General features: G+C 43.5%; 1 protein-coding gene across 1 annotated transcript in view; it reads left to right on the plus strand.

The window, feature by feature from the left end:
• Nucleotides 1-1343: 1343 nt before the first annotated feature.
• The window catches only part of MAST4 (microtubule associated serine/threonine kinase family member 4), a 296129-nt gene continuing 280863 nt past the window's right edge, over nt 1344-16609 (plus strand). The window contains exon 1 of the mRNA XM_017808069.1: nt 1344-1565. Within this exon, the coding sequence (XP_017663558.1) occupies nt 1344-1565 (222 nt within the window). The remainder of the gene's footprint in view (nt 1566-16609) is intronic.

Here is a 16609-nt window from a genome sequence, read left to right on the forward strand (position 1 = left end):
ATTCCACAATTGGATTAACCCGGGGTCCAGGCATAAACAAATATGGTATACATTTATATATAATACTAGTAACTTAGATGAGAACCTATGTCCTTAGGACAGAAAAAAAGAGAGGATATTTCGAAAATAATATCTTCAAAGAATATAGTAAAAATTGGTAGGATCATCATCATGGCGAGGCTTCGCGAACGAAGATTTGGGAAGGCTCTATCCACATTTGCTACAGGCACGCTGGTGGCTTATGAGGCCAATACGAGACAGACATATCCGATTGCAAAAGGCACAGCAGAAAGACTCCTTAGATGGTGTATTCTGCAATTTACGGTTCTTTCTGCGCTGCCTTTTTTCCTCGAGAGTGATCCTGCGTGTGTTCTCGAAGGAGACAGCTGCGTTATAGATGGCGTGTCTCCAGGCCTCCCGATTTGAGGCCAGAGTAGACCAGCTGTGTTGATCAATATGGCCAAGGCTGAGACGTTGTTTCAGGGAGTCCTTGTATCTTTTCTTCGGGGCTCCTCTCATGCGGCAGCCAGTGGCAAGTTCAAATTGGTAGGATAACTAGGTTTTAAAGCCATTTAAAGACGAAGGAGTTGTATAGGAGGATTTACAAAAGCTTTCAGATGCTAACTTCTGTGATACGCTTTGGTTTCAATGACTCTGAAAGCTTGGTCACAAATCCCAATGCCGATGCCCGTTTCAAAGTCAAACACACACAGGGACTTTGCTGCAAGATCATAACTAGGCATCTGTAGCCTTTCGCAAACGGTAGCAAGCCGGCAAAAGTGCTGCGATAAAGTGCTAGTAGCTCCGTTTTAAAGGAAGTGAGAGGCGTAGAAAACCCTGATGTGATGTAAAATACCTGACCCTACTCAACCCCGACATCGCTTGGGACCGGAGCACGGCTCGCTGCGGCACCGCCGAGCGCTCCTGGCCGGCTGGGGGCTCTGGCAGATCGCGCTGCCATCCCCGCTCCGCGGGCTTCCGGGGTCAGGGACCGCCGGCCGCGGGACGTCTCTTCTTCATCCCTCCCTCCCGCTTCCTTTCGCAGCGAGGGGCAGCGGGCGGCGAGCCCCATCCCTCAAACCCCGCTCCGCGAAGGACCATCACGGTTACCTGCCTCCCTCCCCCGGCTCCGCCGCGCCGGGCCCGCCCTCCGCGGCGCTGGCTCCGCCCGGCCCAGCCCGACCCGCCCCGCCCGTCCGCAGGCACCGCCCGCCACCCGGAGCGCGGTGCCTGGCCCGGCCCGGCCCGGCCCGGGAGCGCCGCTGCCGCGCTACGCTCCGTGGGGCGGGGGACGTGCTGCCGCCGGCGGGACGTGCGGGCGGCACCACTCGGAGCCTGCGGCCATGGCGGAGAAAGTTTCGGCGCCTTCGGAGCGGGCGCGAGGCGCCGGCCACGTCGGCTCTTCTTGCTCCGACTCCTCCTCTGGCTCTGAAACTCTCTCCGAGGAGGGGGAGTCCGGCGGCGGGGCGGTGACGGCCCCCGGCGGAGCGACGGCTGCAGCAGAGCGGGCGAGCCCCGGCGGGCGAGCGGAGGACGGCGCCTCGCTGGAGGAGCGGGATGAGGAGGTGCGCGGGGCCGGGGCGGTGGCTGCTGCTTTTCCGCCCCGAGGCACCGGGGGCGCGCCGGGAGCCCCCGCCCAGCGCGGCCGGCCCGCGGTGGGGAGCACTGCGGGCCCACCTGGGGGCAGCCGCCTCGCGTCAGTCTCCCCTGCTAAACCCGAAGCCTTCCTGTGTGTGCTCCCCGCCTCTCGCCCCTTCTGGCTGCCGATAATAGAGAGTTGCGGGTTTTTGTATAGAGAGAGGATTGTTTCGGGAAAGCTGGTGGTTTTTTGGTGTGTTGTTTTTTTTTTTTTTTTTTTTTCCCTTAGCGTGTCACCTTTGGATAGCGTTTCTCTAAAGCAAACTCTTCGATGTCGGAAGTGATGGGCAAGCCCCTAAACTACAGTAATCCTCTTCTGAGAGCTAATGACAGGCTATGGGTTATGGAGGAGCTCAGTGGGTGATTGATCTGTAGCGTGATACGCGGATACGCGTGTCGTTCCCTCCCTCCCCTCCGGATCGCTGCAATACCTTCTAACTGCACTATTAAAACAAAACAACCTGCCCACTGTGTTACAGTAAAGTGACTCTTTTGTGTCTGAGACTTTTTTTTTGTTATTTATTTATTGTTGCGTGATTCACACTCCTTAAAGCTATTTAGTGCCATGACCCCCAACCAAGTGTATTGTTCTGTCTGACTGCTGTTTTGCTTTTCTTCATCATCTCTTGTCTTACTTGTGCCTTTTGTTGTGGTCAACTTTTTAATTTACTCTTAGGTGGTGTTTATTCTGTGCCTTTATGCTGCTGGATGTTCAAATGTTTTTCTCGGAAACCTTGCATTTCTAAAGGAATATCTGTTAAACTGGTTGAAGTTATTTTCAACTAGTTAAGCTGTGGTTGTCAGGAATGTTTGCCTCTGCAGTAATGGCTGTCTACGTAGCTCCTGTTTTCCCCTCGATCCCGACGCCTCCTCTGTTAAACTGATACAACTGTAAGACAGCATAGTGACTTGAAACTAAGTATAACTTTCTGTATTCCTCCCCCCCCTTTTTTTTCTAAAATACTGAAACTTAGCTCAGGTTCCTTGGTTCTTTCAACTGCGTGAGCCCACAAAGAGCCGAATGTATTTACAACCAAGTGCATTTATGATAGAAGTAGAATGAATGTGCATATATCCACACAATTTTTATGTGTATAGTTAACTTGCTTTAATCACTAAACTGAGTAGGAGCTCTGTAGCTGCTGTTAGCATGGAGTGCAGTAGTAGGTAATTATTTTTTCCTGCTTCTCAGCAGGTCTGGTCTGTGTGGGCTTGGGGCTGTGCTTACCACAACTGTGTGGTGTCTAGATGGTTTGGTGCTCAGTTGGTATGCCTGCAAAATGCCGTGTAGAAATATACAAAGTGTTCTGTTCAGTTAGCTGAACTCAGAGCCATTGGCAGACTTCTGGTAAAGACTGGTTATTTCTGTGTAGGCTTTGGAGATGATTTAAAGGCATTTTTTGAGTTGACAGTATAGGGAAAGCAAGATCAAAAATAACTCAAAATTGAATTCACTGGAATTAGGAAATTCTGTATGGGCAGTCTGATACCTCACTTGCAATTAGTCATGCTAGAAGATAGCAGCATAAGCTCGTATTAATGTAGTGGGAAAATTTGCTTAGAGTATGCAACCTTGTTTGCTCCCTTTTTTTCTCCTCTGCTAGATTCCTTCATTATCTGAAACCAGACTTTTTTTGTCTGTGATTTTTGTGCTTTCGTTTTGCCTGTCCTTCCATTTTGATGTAGCCAGCACTTACAGCTGAATTTCTGCCTACCCGCAGAACCACCTGACAAATCCATTGGTATAATAATTTTTTTGTGCAAGGGCACGACAGTGCGTTAGAGTGCAGAAATAAATGAACACATATTAATTGAAAACCGAGAGAGCATCTATTCACATTGAAACTGTTAAGGGTAGTGGAAAAAAGCAAGGCTAAGGTCCAAGATATACGTACAGATGATTTTGGTCTTGCTTTGTGTTCCACCTGCTGAAAGTATAACATTGAGAGAAGTGCTTGAAGATTTTACATTGATATCCTATTTAGTTACTGTCAAATAGTGAAAATATTGATGTACTCTGCAGTGTTCTGTTACTGAGTTCTTTAATTTTATGGATCCCTGGTTCTTGATTTTGCACTGGCAGGTTTCATTTCTCCTCTTGCCCTGTCCTTTTTCTGTTGCCAACATAGCAGAATTAAATCTGTTGTCACAACTGGTTGGTATCCTTCAGACAGCAGTGAAACAGATTGTCCTGCTACCTCTATTGCTACTTTAGCTGTCAGTAAATTCTTCAAACCATGACATATAAAATATTTTCAAACTAATGGGTAGTTAGAAAACATGCATATTGTCCCTACACATTGCCATTTTGTGTGCTATTTCAGTAGAACTATGTCTTCTTCTGTGATATTGTATATGACATACTTGACAACTTGGACTTCGTCTCCTCTTGGACTTCTTTAGACTAAACAACCCCAGTGGCTTTCATCTTTCCCTATAGAACGTGTTTTCAGACATTTGATCATTCTCATTGCTGTCCTGTGGACACTTTCCAGCTGCTGACATCTGTCTGGAAGCATGATTTGAAAAAGCAGGATGCCATACTCAGATTTAGGCCTTGCCACTTCTGCTAGGACAGAAAGATTATTTCAGAGATCTCTCAAGGACTGTTGTTTTTTAAGTAGCCCAGCCTGCTAATTTACAGTTTGTGGTCCATATGAGTTTTATGTCTTTTTCTGAAGAATGATGTGAACATTTCTCCCCTACTAAAAAGAACGGTTCATCTCTGCAGCTCAGTGAAGGAAACTTAATTCTGTTATCTAGGGTAGGTCAGTTTCTTTTATATTCAGAAATTAAACTGTAGAACTGAAAGCATGTTAACTCCTCTAATGGGTATGTCTGAAAGAGTTAATTCCTGGAGGCAAACAGGGAAGGGAGGGGTGGGAAGAGAAAGTACATCACTTTTTTTTATTCCCTGTTGTTATTACTTCATTCTACTGTTGCATACTCACCTTGAAAAAAATGCTAAAAAATACTTGAAGAAAAGAAATCTCTCATTTCATGTAAGCAAGAACAAATGATAGTTTACAGGATTATGACTATCAGTTGCTGAAGTGTTTTTGATGTCTTACTCTGAGGTATTAGACACATGAGAATTAAATGTGGCTTTAACATTAACTTCATTTAAGTGCTTTGCTGCTGGAACATCTGTGTGGTGAAGTGCTGTGGATAGCAAACGTGAAACACAATTCAAGGACGTTATTTGCCTATGCTCTTCTGAGGCGAGTGGCTAACAGCTGACAGAGCAGGCAGGATGGAATTGCATGGTGGTGAAGGGCACTCAAGACAAATACTTTGTAGACAATGGGTCAGCATGTTCTTGATGCAGTATGGTTGTTTAGTTTTTTTAATTCTGTATTCTCTTCAGAACTCTCTTTGTTGAAAAGAATGTTTGGCTGTCAAGGGAGGAGTTGAGACTGGGCAACAGCATGTTTTCTGTTGTAATCTCTCTGCTTCTGCTCTCTGTGGGTAGTTAAAATGGACCAGCATTATGGGGACCAGGATAAGTGCAAAAAACCCCACGATTTTCCTCATGTTGCTTTTTCCTGTGTTTCTATCTTCTCTACACTAGTTTTTCTTTTGGCAAAAAAGTGACTATGAACAGGAAACATGTTTTATGAAATTTACTGAGGCAAATGGTGCCAGATATCATTGGCTGCGTTAGTTTCTCTCATTCAAAATGTTTCACAGTCTTGCAGTCCAGCACGGGATATGCTTTTTTTGTTGATGGCTTCCAAGTCTTAGTATTTTACAGGGTAGGTGAGAACTCACATGGTTTAACCTTGTTACTTAAAAAGAGGATGAAGGCAACCTGTGGATTCTTTGCCTACATCAGTAATCTCAAGGATCTGAAGGTTAAATTGTGTGTCTTGGAGTTGTCTGTCTTTTCTGTCTGACTCGGGTGATCTCCTGAAAGAGCTCACCTTTCTACAAACCTTGTCACAGTAACTACACATTGCTTGCCAAAGTCAGGAAAGATCAGAATTCTTTCGGAGAGAATAATACTTTGCCATATATTACAGCTGTCTTGATCTGAAATGGATCCAATAGCTTCTGAACATTCCAATGTCTTCTGAATTACCATAATGAATCGTCTTCATTATTTTAGATGCTTAAAAAAAACCCCTCAAACTACCTACAAAAAAACAAAAAGGAGGGGGAGAGACTATGGTATTTTGTTCTCAAATAATTTCATTTCTTGATCTGTAAATTAAATGTTTGGCCCTGAAGTAACTGTTCGAGTTTATAAGAGTTGAGATGATGAGCAATGTAAGACAAGATTTCTCATGAAAAATGTCCATTGACCTTTAAAGTTGATTACTGTACATTTTCTCCTACTGTCTAGATGGTGTGTATCATTTATTAAAAAAGATACCTCAATGCACAGAGCAAAAAATATAGAAGCTTTTTCTGTTGCAGCTAACTCTGCTCCTGAATCTGCCTTGCTGTTTATGTTGCAATCTGTTGCAGTTTCAGGAGGACTGTATGGTGAGAATTAATTACTGGGAAGCTAAGACTTTGTTATGAAAGTATTCACAGCAATGTGAAGAGGGTGGTAAAGAATGTATTGCTGTCATCATCATGGCCAGTCTTCGCAAACAAAGATTTGGGAAAGGTCTCTGAGGGGATAACCCCCTCAGTCTCTAGGCTAGACAAAGCTCTGTATGTCTCAAACCTTTTGACCTTCTCTGGCGATTGTCTTTATTTACCTTCTTTTAGAGTTTCAGGAAAAATATGCTGTGCTTAGCAAAAAGCCTCCTCCAAACTGATAATCTTGTGGTCCCTGTGAGAGCTGAGGACAGAGCTCAGCATGCAGATGCAGAACTTGTCTCTGGTCCATGGTCTGATCCACATGACTTGATAACTTGGGGAAAGGGATATGTTTGTCTCTACAGATAATAGTCCTCGCTGAATACCTGCGTGCTATGTACGTCCTGCTGTTGGTCCTGGAAGTCGTCAGTGCAGTTCCTGACCTGTCAAAGTTCACTCCATGGCATAGTCGGAACATCTGGGTGACTCTAATGAAAGAACTGAATCACACGACCTTTTGTGCATCACTGGCGTATCCAGAGCAGCCATTTCACACCTGTCTTGTTGGTGTTCCTCTGGGTGACACGGAAGCATCTCTCCTGGTGCAGGATGTCGTCCGACGGCGTGACTTATTGAAACGGGACTGTCATACTGTGCGTGGGTGTCGTGATCGTGTTGATAGCTGGGATGATGTATTGTCTGTTAATACTCCACTCAAAAGTTAGGTATTTTAGAGTCACTGTTTGTAAAAGACTGCGTGTATTTTAATCATCGTGTAGGTTATGACATAGAACGAGCACGTGGTGAGTCTATGGTGCGGGATGTGTTCCCTGAACTGTCTTTCTGTAGAAGTGGTTCCTTCTGGTGTCGGTAAGAGTCCGACTTGGGGTGCTCCGGCGGTGGGTGCACCTTGTCGACTCCCTGCGGGGGTGTTTCTTTTGTGTGAAGATAGAATCTAGCCAGGAATCCCTGCACAGCCATTAGGGGGGCCTTGTACATCTAAAAAGTTGGTGGTTGTGGTTGCGTTGCTGATGCTGCCTTGTTTAGTATCGCTCCTGCAAAGGGCCCTGCAGGATACGATGCGGGCAGTCTTTGTAGCACAATTACAGACGGGGGAATTGTGGGGGGAGATGGCAGGCCCATGGAACCCCTGGGCCCCCTGGAAGTGGAAGAGCTGGAGGCATTGAGGGGAGTAAGACCGTTCCCCTGAGAAAGGTGGAGGTGGCTGCACATTCCCATGGAAGCGGCCCTGAGAGTTGGACGGCACGATGTGGGGGGAAGTCACAGCCCCACAGCTGAAGTCTGAAGACTCTGGAGTATTGTGGAGTGTTAGGCCGTTTTTCATGGGAGCAGTGAAGCCAACCAGATAATCCCCACGGACACAGCCTTGAGCTGTGTGCAGGTGCACATTCCTTAGTATTTTTGTAGAAAGATGTTTGTGTTATGTGTATGAGAAAGTAGAGGTAGGAAAACCTAATAAAAGGCTGCCTGCTGCTCTGAGCAGGCAGACATCCCTTTGTCTCACCATCCTCGTGTGTGTTGTGCGTCTTCTTCCCCCCTTGGACCGGGACCCCTTCGACAGATACCCAGCGACAGGTCTCTACCCATGTTTGCTACAAGTGCGCTGGTGATACAGGGCTTTGCAAATGCGGGTAAGGCCTTCGAGCCTGCGCAATGGACTTTTTAGGTGAGACACAGTGTGCACTGAACTGAGCCCCCCTTTAATCCTAAGGTTCATCTGCCGGGGCCAAGCCAGCTTGGACGGTGGCAGCGAGGTCCTCAGGACATAGGTTTCTTTAGAGTGACCTTCTCTTAGATGGATGGCCTTATGAGCTCCATCTGCCCGGGTTTAGAGTTGTCCTTCTCTTCTGTGTGTTCTGGGGCTCCCCTCTCAACTCCCATGATGGCACTGTCCACACAGGCGAAGCTCCCACTCTCTCGCTCCTTTCCGTGCCCGAGGCCGGGCCCCAGTGCCCGGGGCCAGGCCGCGCCACCACGCACACGCCCGGGGCTGGCCCGGGCCCGGGCCGATGCGAAGCACACGTGTATTGCTGTAGAAGCTATCTTTCACACAGTTGTCCTTTAAGGTATGTCTGCTAGAGAGCTACAGATTGTCTGCCAGATCTTCACACCAGCAAAACTGTAGTGTAGTTTGGGAGAGGGGTGGAAATCAAAATACTGTGGGATAAAGTAAACAGAGAGTGTGTGAAGTGATGGCAGTGTTTACATGTGCAACTATGTGTAATGGAGATGGTGGTAGTTCTGTCAAAATGTCACTGTGACCTAACAGTAACCTAGTAGTAATGTTTTTGTTACCTCCTTCCCTTCCCGCTTGTCCTGCTGCAGAAGTAACCATGGAATATGCTTGAACTGTGTGGGAGATACTGTAGTTTTTTCTTGTAATTGTTTCAGACTTCCTTGTCTCTGTCAGTGATGGATCCTTTGCTGTTGTAGCATACCTGAATGATAGAGCTACCTAAAGATGAATAGCCTGATTGCTAGAGTGTGATCCTTAGATCATACTAAGGAGTAGTGATGCCATCAAAAAAATCTGTTCTTCTCAGGGTTAAAATTATTGTAGTGGGATTAAATAAAACACTTATCCAGCCTGGAGCAGCTGAAAAACTGTTGTTGTGTCATGTCAGCCAGACTAACAGCATTGTTTTTGGTTTTTTAGATATGTTTGTGATAAGATACCTATAAAGTGAAATACTTGACAATTTAAGTGAGTAGGCTGCCTCAAGAGTCATGTAAAACACTTTATTGATTTGCTTCTGGTATGAAAAAATGTATGTTTGTCTGGTACCTTAAACCTATGTGCAGAATAAGCCTTTAAAGGTGCATGCTGTTATATACTGTTATTATGTCAGAAATACTCTGGGATGCGGAGAGATATGTGGTTGAGGGCTTAATCTAATATGGCCATGTGCTGTTGCCTGTGGTTTGAGATTATCTGTAAAATAGTAATGTTTTCAGCTCTATGGACCTTCTTTTCAAGAATTTGGTGGGTATAAATAGGCCTATAACCAGAGCATCTATCTTCCTTCTCAACTGGAATAAGTGAGAACTGAAGAAGCAGAATCATGCATTGAGTTGCATATGTCGTTTTATGTGCCAGAGCTATTTAGATACTGAAAATACTTCTGGAAAGAGGTGGGTGAGGACCTGATAACTACAGTCTTCAAAATCTGAACAGGTTTGCAAAAACAGTTGAGGAGGCCTTTTGCACCCTTTAGATTTTTCAGACTGGAGGACACAGTGCTGAGGCTAATATTCAGGATCCCTTAGTATCTCTGTGTCCAACTGTAACATCTCTTCTGAAAAGCCGCACCTCTGTTGAAGGAGTACAGCCTAAGTCCAGCGTAGTCTGCTGTCTTTGACTGTTCTGGTTAGATGTAAGCTGCTTTGAACAGAATGTCAGTAACATAACAATGTGGTGGTAACTCTTGTACTACGGGGAAGCTCTGTGTGATGGACTGCTTTGCTAGCAGTAACAGCTCATGTAAAGTTGAGTTTACACAGAGGGATTAGAGAGTCCTAAGTCTTGAGGCATAAAATATGAGCCCGGTTAAGCACAGTGCAAATGAGAAGATCCTTGAGCTAGTGAGCTGAGCAGCTAGGTAGCCTTTTATTGCAAATTAATTTAATGGGGTAATTTCCTCTTGGTTTTGTTGTAAGTTATGCACTCTGTCCCCCCATTCCCAAAGCACAACTGTGCTCAAAGATTGCAATACTAAAGCATTAATACTTATCAAATACCTGATTTCTGATCTGTTTGTGTTACGTGGAGCTGGCTAACATTAACCAGCAATTCTCCTCTGTACAAGGCATAAGAAAAATATACTTACCCTAATTTTAGAGGCAAAATTCTGAAATGCAGAATTGGGGGACTTTGAAAAGCGGCATGATGACTCTGAAAAGATGACTAATGTGAACTGAGTCCTTAAAGTTTTCTGCTACAGCTTTCTCAAGCAAAATTGCTCTGACACCAGGGTGGAGTTTTTCTCTTATGTCCATTATGACAAATCAGATGCCGGTTATTAGGAACTTTAGTAATGCAGGGTCTTTCTGTTCTGTTCTGCTGCTGGGTTGGAAACTAACTTGCTCGGGCTTTGTCTTAAGAGAAATACTAGTCTTTTTAACAGCTTGATAAGTGAAAGAGGAAAGGATATAGAGTAATTTTTTGGTTTGTTTCTGGTTGATTTTTGTTTGTTTGTTTTTTATTGGTATGGTACTAAGCACAGCAGCATTCTAGCTTGTGTTGAGAGCTTCTCAGTGTGATGGTATCACCAGCAGTATTGTGCCATTGCTAAACCCCTTTAAGAACAGTGATGTGAGCTTGAAATACTCTGCAGTCTAAGACACACACCCTGTACATCCCATTTTTATCATTTATTGCTTCAGCCTTTAAATTTGTGTTTTATCAGTTCTTCTCTTTCAGCTGTGGAGTTTAAAATTCTTTTTGAAATGTTTTAATAGTTGGGTAGTATTGGGTTTTAAGATACATGACTTATGAGAGACTGGTGCTTGAAGTCATAAAGTGCAGATGGCTCTTTTTGTTGTAGTAGAGAAGAAGAAAAAAAAAGATGCAGGTATTTGGGGGCAAGGTAGGTGAAAAGGTGAGAAACACAGGGGAGTGGTGGCAAATGAGCTCTGCTTTGAAATCTAGACAGGAACCTGTTTTAGCTTTTGGTTTATGGAGCCAAGTAGTTTTACTTACACTTTCCTGTCTAAAAGGCATACTCTCATCAAACTTTCCAGCTGAAAGATTGTCCAGCTTCAGCCAGGGGGCAGTGGGATGAATACCTTGCCTTCCTTTACAAATGTAACTAAGGCGATGAATTTGTGTTCTTCAGAAGTGAACTGCAAGTATATCAAGGGTTAAAGCTCAAGTGTTCAGCTATATATATATCCTGGTTACCCTTGCCATAGGTTTCTTTACTGAGTACTTAAAATTTCAGTTGGGAACCAGGGATGAATGCAAGACTGTTTTCTTAACCAATAACATGTACGGTCTTGAACTAGAAAAAGAGTGATTTCTTTTTTCTTTTCTGATCAAACAGCTCTGGAAGTGACTTTCAGGAAATGCAAAAAAACCCCAATGACATGCAAGCTACAAAAAAGGTCTTCCAAAATTACTAAGTGTGTATGAAAATAACTGATTACAGGATGACAACCTGTATAGCGAGGAAAGATGAATTCGTTGTTGCCCAGCATAGAAACTTCTGTATTAAATACTGTTTACAGTGTTTTATTGTAACAACTGTGTGTATATCAATATATTCTTTTTATATTTATTTATATATTTTTTATTTCAGAGGATGGTGCTTGTATACTGAGTGACAAACTTCCTTTGTGAGGCCATGCTGCCATGGTAGTGGCTCTATATAATTAATTGCACCTGGACTGTTAATGATCCCATTTTTTTAATAGCCTTGCAATCCTGAGGAAGAGAGCTGGGGGTGAATGGAGCAGATAAACTACTGCACTAAACTGCTAATTGGATTTTCATTGTTACCTCAGGAAACTTTTACTAGAATGTAATGATGCTGTAGTTATGGCTCAGTCATTGTAAAGCTGTTATTCAGGCCATATAACAAAAATGCCTCGGATGACTTTCATGCTGTGTTTCAGGTTTTGTGCCTAGTACATGACAGGGAAGGGAAGGGCAAATCTGATATATTTTGTTCTGGACTAGCTAACAGAATAGGTTGTTTACAAAAGGTCACAGGGAAATCCTGTAGCTCAATTGGATCTTTATAATTTTGATGAGTAGATGGGTAATGTAAAGCTTCTGCATGTGTTTTAATTTATCAGAGGTTCCTTCCTCTTACCATTTGTTCATATACTCGTGGCGTTAATACATTACCCTAGTGGAAAACACATTCCAGAGTTAAAGATGTAATTGATTTCCTTGGAGCAGCTCTGCAACAAGCAGGATACTGCATAATGAATTGGCTGTACATACATTTAGAAAATGTGGTTCTAAGTTACAGTCTGATTAGCTGAAGCAGCAAGGAACTAACCTTGGGCATATGACTTATTCACTATTGAGGGGCACGGGCAGTCATTGACTTTCTTGAGTTTCATTGAGTTCTTGAGTTTACTGAACCACAGACTGTGTATTGGAATTATGGTGTGGGCTCAGGGTTGCTGAATTATACTGAGAGGATGTATGTACACTCACACTGACTATGTGTTAAGATAGTTGCATGTTTAAAAGATGTGGAGATGTAGTACTTAGGGATGTAGTTTAGTGGTGCAGTTGACAGGCTGGGTTAATGATTGGCTTTGATGATTTTAAAGGTCTTTTCCAACTTCAGTGATTCTATGGTTCTATGAAAGAAGACACGAATTAAAGAATATCACAGAATCACAGAATATGCTGGGTTGGAAGGGACCCACAAGGATCCAACTCCTCGCCCTGCACAGGACCATTCCCAAGAGTCACACCGTGTGCCTGAGAGTATTATCCAAATGCTTCTCAAACTCTGTCAGGCTTCGTGCTGTGACCAGCTCTCTGGGGAGCCTGTTCCAGTGCCTTGCTACTCTCTGGGTGAAGAACCTTCTAGTAATATCCAACCTAAAACTTCCTTGACACAACGTAAGGCCATTCCCTTAGATTCTGTCACTGGTCACCACAGAGAAGAGCCTCCTCCCCTTCATGAGGAAGTTGTAGATTACAGTGAGGTTTCCCCTCAGTCTCCTCTTCTCCAGGCTGAACACACCAAGTGACCTCAGCCGCTCCTCATACAGCTTCCCCTCAAGGCCCTTCACCATCTTGATTGCCCTCCTTTGGACACTTTCTGATGGCTTAATATCTTTCTTATATTGTGGCACCCAAAACTGCACACAATATTTGAGGTGAGACCACACCAGTGCAGAGCAGAGCGGGACAGTCCCCTCCCTCGACTGGCTGGCGATGCTTTGCCTGATGCCCCCCAGGACACGGTTGTCCCTCCTGGCTGCCAGGGCACTGCTGACTCACATTCAACTTGCCCTCAACCAAGACTCCCAGGTCCCTTTCCATAGCACTGCTTTCCAGCATCTCACTTCACAGTCTGTACGAACATCCAGTGTTGCCCCATCCCAGATGAAGAATTTGGCACTTTTCACTTGTTGAACTTCATAGGGTTGGTGATTGCCCAGCCCTCTAATTTGTCAAGGTCTCTGCAGGCCCTCCAGGCTTTCAAGGGAGTCAACAGCTCCTCCAATATCTCTAGTGGTGTATAATACTGTCACTATGCTGCGTATTACCTTCCCTCCTGGCAACTATTTTTGTGGTCTCCCCTGGTTTGCTTCCACCCAAACTCAGCATGCATAGTTTTAAGCTCTCATCAGAGGTGATAACTAGTGACTGAAAATTGAAGCAACTGAAACTTTAAGGTTTACATTCAAACAGCAGTAGTCCTACAGTTAAAGTAGGGTAAAGATGTGAGAGGAGGAGGAGGAAGAGAGAGGTTAGGTTAAGGAAGGTATAATGAGATGCACTAGAGGAAAAAGTTCTCCATGGTGTTCAGTAATCTGTATGCTTCTGTTACTATTAGCATCGTGTTAACAGGACCGTCGGACACAAATTGAAGGAAGAAATATGTTAAAAATAGTCAAAGACTTAAAGCCACACTATCACATGTTTTATGCGTAAGCTTATTTGAGGGTGAGGAAAAATACATCTGAACTTTGGTGTGTTGGTTAGCCACTGAAACAGCAGGGAGATGCAAGCCCTGCATTACCTCACCTGCATGCTGCCCAAGAGAGCGGCTGTGCCAGAAACTGTGGCATCATATACCTTGTGCACAACAGAGGAATAGCCTCGCACTTAAACATGCCGTGGTGACTTACAAGTAGGTAGAGACAGGTTTTATAGCAGTAGGAGCTAAAGCACTTTCATTCCAGGTGTGCTTTCCCAGTAAGACTCTCATAAGTAGTGTGTTTTTTGATGTGGTAATTAAATTGAGAAAATTGCAGAAACTGCAGATGAAAAATGTAGATATATTAACTCATAAATCAGTCAGTGGAAAACAAAGACAGAACTGGAATGAGCAAACTAAACATCTTAGAGGACCTGGGCTTTAATCCAGGACAAGTTGGGAGTGTTTTCAAGCTAAGGGTGTGTTAGTATCTCGCCCATGTCTAGTTGCTCTTAGTGAAATCTTCCATGCTTTTTGACTTTCTTTAGAAGAAAAAAACCCTACTGCTATTATTAAAAAATATTTCCATGCTAGTGACCTATCTGTTATTAATGCTTTTCCTTTAATTCTTTCCTTTTGGGAGCTTTAGTAGATTGTGTTGCAGAAAGTAATTTTGGCACTAAAACTTCGTATGTACAGCTTCTGGAAAAAGGATCCTTCAGTTGTCTGATGAGCCTTATATGAAGATAGGCTTTTTGCAGAAATCTAGTTCCTACAAAACAAATGAGGAAACACAAAGAACCTTGCCTATGTAACCAAATACCACAAAGCAAAGGGAATGGATCTGTGGTATGAAATGTTGTTGAGGACAATGTTCACGTTGTATGCGTTTGGAGGAAATGACTTCAGATCAACACTAGCCTGATCCCTGGGCTTGATGACCCGGTACACTGGCAGTTGTACAGGAGCTAGGTAAGCCTCAAGGCTTGTTAGAGGCTGGTAGAAGCCTTGCTGGCTTGGGTATTGATGGTGTTGCCCCATTTAGCCACCTGAAGTTCGTGACTGGGCCTGGCATAATAAGTGCTGAGTTTCAGGCAGCAGTTGATTCATGGACAGTTTTTTCTGCATAAGCTTGAGAGTGTCTGCAAGAGCTGCCATTACAGCTTCAGTTATACTGTAGACACAAAATCATTTCAGTTGAAATTTCTGATGGGGTGTGGTGTTTTTCATTAGTCATTAATCCCACTGTCCTCACTGGTTATTGCTGAGGTAAAGTGCTTTCATGAGAGATTTAACAGATGGTTAGTCTGTTAATCCTTTCTGTTTAGATTTGAGTTTGGTAATCCACCTCCTAGATCCCCTGCCTATCTAAGGCCTCGTTTTCTGTCTGCCTTAATTTTTTTAAGTAGGAACTTTCTTCCTACCTGTGGTTAATCTTTGGCAGCTTCTTCCTTATGTTTAGGGTTTTGCCTTTAAATAGGTTTACCCAGTCTCCTAGGAAACAAAGCAATACTGCTGTGTGTGATTTTAATTCTTAAAGATGTTATATGTTCGTAAACAAACATGGAAAAATACACAGTCTTCCCTATACTTTAGCAAGTGTGGAAAGTACAATGGCTTGGCCTGTTTTCACTTCTGATGGTACTGCTAACAGATGCCTCCTGCAGTTTGCTGTAGATAACTGTGCAATGTCTCTACTTGTTCTGATAGTAACCAAATAAAGCCAGTTAAGCTGCTTCAATAAACCTGTGGGCAAAAGACATCCCATAACAATAGATGTTTGTTTACCCTAAGTATAAAGCTAGATCCTAAGATTGGAGGACTCCCCTGAAACCACACACTTTTAGTGCACACATGTAGGAGATAATTGATCTTCAGTGGTTTAATGATACTTACATACTAGAAACCTTCAGAATAAGCTTTTTTTTTAATATTACTGGACATATATTGACAGATGTATGTAAAAATATGTGGTATGGCTGAATTAATTTCCCATAGTGCTTGAAGAATTATAACTCTTCCTGCGGGATTTTTATAAGCATAAGCATCTACTTTAAAGATCCAAATAATGTAAGCGAAAGTGGTGTGGGGGGGAAATGACTTTGAAGGTTTTATCCTACAGACATAGCACTTAAAATAATTCTGGTAACTGCATTTGCAGAAGATGTATTAGAAGGCCTTCTGAAGTTTGAGTAGCATCCTGTACATTGGTGATCACTTCAGCACAGCTCCTGAGTTTTTGGGGTTATAGCTCAGCACTATATAACTAACCACTAAAGCACTTGGAAGGCTTTTATAACAAGTCTTTATCAAAACTGTCATTGTCTGGTTTAATTTATTGTGCTCATCATGCATACTCGAGTGTTCTTGCCTGTTGGCTCTTGCTTAAGTGCATCTTTGTGGATGTGTGGACATGAAATGTAAGGTCACGTAAAATGTCATGAGGCAAACCCAGTGTTGGATGGAGGTAACACAAGTGAGTTGAGCCTTCATTGCTTGGCTCTTGGTTACATATGGATGTAATGCTGCTAGTTTTGAGGCTTCCTAGTATCTGGCTGAAATTGTCACAAGCTGAAACTCTGCTCAGCTTGCAAATATATGTGTGTATATATATATATATATATATATATATATATGTATTCTTTCCTGAATGCAGCCCTATAAGCTCATGCTGGGTTTACAGTTAAATGTGTTTAGCTCTTCAAACATCCACCTTGATAACCAGTACTGGGCTTTTGGCTTCCCAGTTATAAATTTTTTTTTTCTCTAAGTGTGCCTGGTGGTGTTGCCATGTAACAATTCCAAGAAAT

This window comes from Lepidothrix coronata, unplaced genomic scaffold (assembly GCF_001604755.1).
Source record: "Lepidothrix coronata isolate B3197 unplaced genomic scaffold, Lepidothrix_coronata-1.0 Scaffold22, whole genome shotgun sequence".
Taxonomy (NCBI): Eukaryota; Metazoa; Chordata; class Aves; order Passeriformes; family Pipridae; genus Lepidothrix; species Lepidothrix coronata.